This window comes from Aplysia californica, unplaced genomic scaffold (genome assembly GCF_000002075.1).
Source record: "Aplysia californica isolate F4 #8 unplaced genomic scaffold, AplCal3.0 scaffold00071, whole genome shotgun sequence".
In the NCBI taxonomy this organism is placed as follows: Eukaryota; Metazoa; Mollusca; class Gastropoda; order Aplysiida; family Aplysiidae; genus Aplysia; species Aplysia californica.
Window position 1 is genome coordinate 1,450,481 of NW_004797341.1, and position 6,589 is coordinate 1,457,069.

The window sequence follows — 6,589 nt, forward strand, 5'->3', positions numbered from 1 at the left end:
AGAGAGAGAGAGAGAGAGAGAGAGAGAGAGAGAGAGAGAGAGAGAGAGAGAGAGAGAGAGAGAGAGAGAGACCTTACAGTGATGTTTTATTGTAAACCCGTTACTTTGTTATCAGTATTTTGGTGTTGCTGTATTCATTTGAATGCATGCCATGTTTTTGTAAAAATGTGTATGTGTGTGTCTGTGAGAGAGAGAAAGAGAGAGACTGACAGACAGATATACTCAAAACTGCTTATATTTGATTGTTAAGGAAAGCAGATTGTAAGAAAAACAAAGGGTTTACAGTTTTGTCGTCATGCATTTGTCATAGTTTTAGTGACACCAGAGCCCCGTACAGAGAAAGGACCGGGGCCAAAACAGGTTTCGGTCCATTGGGCCTAACTTAAGTACGGATAGACTGGCCGGCTAGACGTACTATACTTAAGTATGGTTAGCCTTTTCGTCTAAACAAATTTCTCATTGGTTGGGCAATTTTTTTAAATCGAACTTTACTTTTTGGGCTCAACACCATTTAAGTCCATCTAAATCTAATAGACATTTCTTTTTTGATTTTACTGAATAATTTTTATCAAAGTGAAACAAAGCAACAACAAAATATTTAGTAAATTTGCAGTTGCCAAGAAGACACTCAATCTTTGGAAGTCATCAAACTTTAAGGTCCATTTTCTTGCTAATTTTACCTCACCTATTTGACACCAAGCGTTCCCCACCTCTTTCAATTGCAATTTATCTATCTCGACTTGTACTCAAGACAGAATGGGTATTTTTTCATCAAAAGCAAGACAAATAAAATAAATTCATGAACAAACTTTATTTTAAAGTTTGTTCATGATGAATAACTCCTTCCGTGTATGCCCAAAAATTGACGAGCACCTGATTCCACTGTGTCATGACACATATGACCACTAAGACTGTAGCAGATGATTTATTTATTTGGAAAATTTCAAACCAATTGGAAAATATCAATATCCCCCTGAAACACCCTGCTTTGGACTGAAGCGCGGAAATTACAATGCGATTTCAATTGTAATATGGTTCAAATAAAAACCCAATAAATGTTTCAAAAACTATTATTTTGTGATGGATATTTTTGGCGTAAGTGTAAAACGGATAAAAATGACTGAGAAAAGGACTATAACATACACAGTTATTTATACAAGAGATAGGAGTGAAAGTAAAATAATACTGAACCATGAGAACTCTTTGACATCTTTGCTTTAAAAAGTACTCTTTGGTTTACAGGAGAAGTACTGAAACTACTTAGTAAAAAAAGCCTGAAATGACAAAATCCTGTCTCTGATTCTGCTGAAATGATACGTAAAAATCTTTCTGAGAAGGATTTTTGATATTATTTTTTGTAATAGTAAGTAATTTTTTCTTTTTGGTGTAAAAATTATTTTTATCAAGACGTTTAAATGTTCCCCCCTCAATGCCTGCTTAGAAGAGAACCCAAGTGCCCATGGTGTGACTTTTTTCCTTCCCGAGGACGTAGATCTGCGACAGATGAAAGTGAAAGCAGATTGCTAACGTTGTTGTCTCTCTCTCTCTCTCTCTCTCTCTCTCTCTCTCTCTCTTTCTCTCTCTCTCTCTCACTCTCTCTCTCTCTCTCTCTCTCCTCAGTAGCATTGTAAAGCCTTCGGCGTCACTGGACTTGCATCATGGCTCTGCGAATTCGCACGACCAAATTTCGTCATGTCTACGGAGCCCAGTGCCGGCGGGAGCAGACTTTCGAAAACGTTAGGATCACACGGAATACGCACGATAGTAACTTTTGCAGTGTGAACCCCAGATTTCTTGCCATTGTCACGGAAAGCTCAGGGGGAGGTGCTTTCGCTGTGTTGGATGTGAATCGGGTGAGTACATCCATGTCTATCTGCTTCCTTCTATGTGATGGACGGTTCACTTATAAATTCTCTTATAATGAGAAGCATCGTGGTAAAATCAGGCGCTCATCAAAATAATAAAATTGAAGAATTTTATTCAAATTTTTGTTTTTTGGCTGAACACCATTTATGTCCATTTAAAATTATACAACTGTGTGAATTTTACAGAAAAATGTTAATTAAAGGCACAAAAAATGTAAAATTTTAGTTTTGAAATACAGTACTCTCAAGCTATAGAATTAAGTAAATCAGCCTTTTTCTCGCTAGTTTTACCTCTGAAACTGGGTGACCCCTGCCTCCTTCCATCGTGAATATCTCGACTTCTGTTTAACCTATTGGTGAAAAGTACTCCAACAAACAGTTGTGCGGGGGCTCTCGTGGCCTAGAGGTTAAGGTGTTCGCCTCTCATTCAAAGGTCCCGGTTTGAATCCGTGTAGCGACGGAAAAACTTTCTTCTTTAACACTTACAGTACCGCAGGGTCATAAAGTGAAAAACCCTTGACTACCTCACCGATTTTGAAGCCAACAAAATAATTAGGGTACGTTACAAAAAAATTCATTGAAACAAAAGTCATTGACAGAATTACATGAAATTTTCAAGATATATTCAGAAATTAATGTACTTTATAGTTCCTCTTTTGCGACATATAAACATCATGATAAAACTCAACGATTCAGCTACATAGAGTGATTTCCCTTGATATTTACTCCCGTGGAGAAGTACCGTTCGTTGTGTAGTGTGCCTGATCGAATCGGCGACTTAAGTCCCCAGCGGTACTGAGCAGAAATTACGGGTCGGCTAAAGTCGCCAACAGTACTGTAAGTGTTAAAATTGTCTCCTTTCACCTTCTTTCATTGTTCTCTCTTGCAATATTCTGTTGTCTGCTTTTGTCTCCACTTTCTTCCCCCACCCCCTCACCTCCTTTGCCCCCTCCACTGGGCTCCTGACTCTTTCTGCAGCCTTTCTATAGCTACTCCTTGGCTCCTCCTAACTGCTGTCTTTCTGCCACACCCCTGATTGGTAGGAAAGGTCTACACCTAGCCTTCTCGGACCAGGGTGAAAAATCTCGGAGGTCCCATGTGCAAGTTGCGCACATCAAAGATCCCTTGGTGGTCCAAATCGATAAGAGTAGGCCTCGGCCGCCATCCGGGCAAAACGGAAAATTTCCTATCAATTGAAAATGTTTGGTGTGTCCCGCGCGCTCATATGACCTTACGCAGTTGCGAGCGCAGTAAAACACTTACGCTACCAATAAACCCCCCTAAAAAATAACAACAAAACGTGCTGTGGTTTGAGCACGAGTTCGTCAGTCAGCTACCATCCATCTATCGTCTGTGTGTCTGACGGACGGATTGATGCGGCAGTTTGATCTGAATGAGACCCAAGTCCAGGTTGACCTGGACAGGAAGGGTTAAAAAATGCCTACTTTTCCTAAATTGTGTTGTTGGCGGGGATAAAGCATTCATTGTAATTACAATTTTTTTGTAAATGACGGAGGCTGAGGAGGGAAAAAGTGGGTGGTCGGCAGGTGCTCTGGTGACGTTTGCTCTGTCTTTCCTAACAAACATCTATCGTCCTGATCTCACCTTCTTCTTTTTATGTTTGCTACTCTCTTGTAACACGTCTCATCTTCGGCACTTTTATGACATTAGATTATTGTATTGCAAGTGCCGTAAAACTCTTACTAAAACTAAACTAACCGCCTCCTTTCCTTTTCTTGTCCTCAGCCGGGCCGGGTGGACATCAACTGCCCGCGAGTGTGCGGCCATGCAGGTGCCATCTTGGACGTCAAATGGAACCCTTTCAACGACTGTGTGGTGGCGTCTGCTTCGGACGATGCTTCGGCAAGTATTTTTGTTGCTCGAACAGTTTTGGCAGGACTAGACTAGAGTAGTGGCCGCTGCTCTTGAAGCCCCATTTCGTCGCCTCAGAACTATTTTGTCCAAAATGTACTTAACTATAGAGGGCACTTTGGACAAAATAGTTTTGAGGCGACATCGGCAAAGATTTGTTGAAAAAGTTTTCATGAAGTGCCCCCACTCAAAGTTTTCATTAAGCCCCACTTGTTTAACAAGTTTTCATGAGGTCTCTCATATGTTATAATATAAGTTTTCATGAAGTCCTTCACTTGCTAAGAAATTTTTCATGAAGTCCGACTCATATGTTAAAAAAGTTTTCATGTAGTCCAACTTGTTAAAAAAGATTTCATAAAGTTTCCCTCTTTTAGTAAACAAGTTTTCATAAAGTCCCATTTGTTTAAAAAGTTTTCATGAAGTACCCTGCTAGTCATATGAATTTTTGATGAAGTCCCATTTGTTAAACAAGTTTTTATAAAGTCCCATATGATTTGTTGAAAAAGTTTTCATGAAGTCCCCCTGCCAGTTATATAAATGTTCTTGAAGTCCCAACATTTGTTAAAAAAGTTTTCAAAAAGTCCTTCAGACGTTTTGTAGGTTTTCGTGTATGGATCGGATCTGCTGTATTGATCTACAGTTTTTATTTGATTTGCTGTATTGATTTACTGAATTGATTTGATGTGCTATACCGATTTGATTTGATCTGCTATGCTGATTTGATCATCTCTACTGATCTGCTGTTGTACTGATCAAGCCCTGATGTAATGCGACTGAAACGTGCGAGTCTAACAAATGTATACAAGAGATGGAGAATGTGTCGGTTGCACATAAAATACTTAGGCCTATTATACATGCTGCCAAAAACACAAAAATGCAGAAAAGGCCTCAGTTGTGTGATTGGCTCTCTCTATAACGGCTGTGAACCACAATGCTCTGTCGTCTCACCCTCTTGCAGGTAAAGATCTGGACCATCCCGGAGACAGGGCTAGTAGGGACCTTGACGGACTGGTCAGCCGACCTGCACGGTCACTCCAGGCGTGTCAGCTACCTGGAATGGCATCCGACGGCAGCCAATGTTCTCATGTCTGTTGGTTTCGACTACAAGGTGTGTATGGAGTTTGTGGGTTTAAAATAGAAACAAATTTTAGTAAATTTTTTATTTTTTATTGTTTAGAAATGTTGAATTACTTTTGTAACGCTGCCTCCGGTATCTGTACTTAAATGGTTAGGCTGTTTGCTGTGGCATGCGGAAGATGTGGGTTCAATTCTTGTATGGGGAAGTTTTTTTTTCACATCGAGTATATCTATCCCCTTGAATGCTGTATCATTTTCAACCGCAGTGTGCGTTGGCTCTGGCAGACTGGGCTGAACCAGACTGCCTCCTAAATGATGTTAAATTGTTTCGATTTGGGTGTAAAACATCTCATTCTCATAAAAAACAAGCAAAACAAAAAAACCCCACCAAACAAGCCACCCCCCCCAAAAAAAACCCAACAAAAAACAAAATTACTAACAAACAGACAAAAAACCTGAAAGATAAAAGCGAACAAATACCACCCCCCTCCTACCTGACACAGGTGATGGTGTGGAACGTGGAGCAGGCAGAGCCCATCACGTCACTGACGTGTCACAACGGTTTTGTCTCTGGCAGACAAGGTTGAAGCAGCCTGCCTCCTAAATGGTCAAATTTATTGTGGTTTGGGGTGAAAGACGTTGTTTACCCCCTCCCCTGAAAAAAAACCAAACAAAAGAAAAACAAAAAATCACCCCAAATCACCCTCCCAAAAAACAAAAAAATCAAACAAAAAATAACCACACCCTCCAGAAAAAACAAACTTAAAAAACCCAACTCTAGCAAATGTATCCCCCCCCCCCCCACCCCCCCCAAAAAAAAGTGCAGTTATCATGTCATGTTGATCCAATGTGCTTCTCACCCCCCCCTTTCCTCCCTCCCTCCCTCCCTCCGACCTGACCTAGGTGATGGTGTGGAACGCGGAGCAGGCGGAGCCCATCACATCGCTGGCGTGTCACAACGACACGGTCTTCTCTATCTCCTGGGGCCGCGACGGTGCGCTCATCTCCACCACCTGCAAGGACAAGAAGATCCGCGTGCTGGACCCGCGCTCGGCGCAAGTCGCCATGGTGAGCTTTTGTTTTGTGGGGTGGCGGGGGGCGGAGGGCGCACGCAGGGTTCTTATGGGTCTTGAAAAACTGGAAAACTCTTGGAATTTTTTTTTTCCCCCAAACATGGGAAACTTTTGGAATTTTGTTTTTTATTTTCCAAGACTTGGAAAAACTCAGAATTTTATTTGTTTGAAAAGTCTTGTAAAAACAAGTTTTTAACTAGATCTATTGTAAAAATATTTCCTCCAAGTTACGAAGGCCTCGACTTTACGCATTCATATGTGTGCAATATTGTATTTTTGCATGATGGACGAAAAATTTTCTTCCAAAATGACACGTTATTTGTATTGGAAAATAAAAGAAATCTGGTCTTGGAAACTTTTTGAAAACTCTTGGAAAATAAAATCTCCTGCTCAGTCTGAACCCTGATGGGGTTATACAGGGATACAAGGGTGTGCTAGCTCTCAGCAGGGGCGATGGCACAGCCAACCTCTTAAATAATAGTCTGAAATGCGTCTGTTTTTGTTTTTTTTTCATTCCCGTTGGTCCAGGTCTGTGTAGGTTCGAAGTAGCCTACGACCTTGTGAATGATTTAAGTGTGTAAAAGGTATGCATGGAGAAAAAAAAGTCTATGGAGAGGGCGTCAACATTTGAGGTTTTATGTGTTATTGGGATTGATGCATTTTGGAATTACATTGTCTCCCATCCCTCTCTCCTCCCTCCAC

The 6,589-nt window shown here is 40.9% G+C and overlaps 1 protein-coding gene across 1 annotated transcript in view; it reads left to right on the forward strand.

Moving 5' to 3' along the window:
- Nucleotides 1-6,293, forward strand: part of LOC101862337 (coronin-2B) — an 11,213-nt gene extending 4,920 nt beyond the window's left edge. Inside the window, exons 2-6 of the mRNA XM_035968637.1 lie at nt 1,624-1,853; nt 3,612-3,728; nt 4,696-4,845; nt 5,718-5,897; nt 6,282-6,293. Of these exons, the coding sequence (XP_035824530.1) occupies nt 1,659-1,853; nt 3,612-3,728; nt 4,696-4,845; nt 5,718-5,897; nt 6,282-6,293 (654 nt within the window). The 5' untranslated portion in view covers nt 1,624-1,658. The remainder of the gene's footprint in view (nt 1-1,623; nt 1,854-3,611; nt 3,729-4,695; nt 4,846-5,717; nt 5,898-6,281) is intronic.
- The last annotated feature ends 296 nt before the right edge of the window (nt 6,294-6,589 follow it).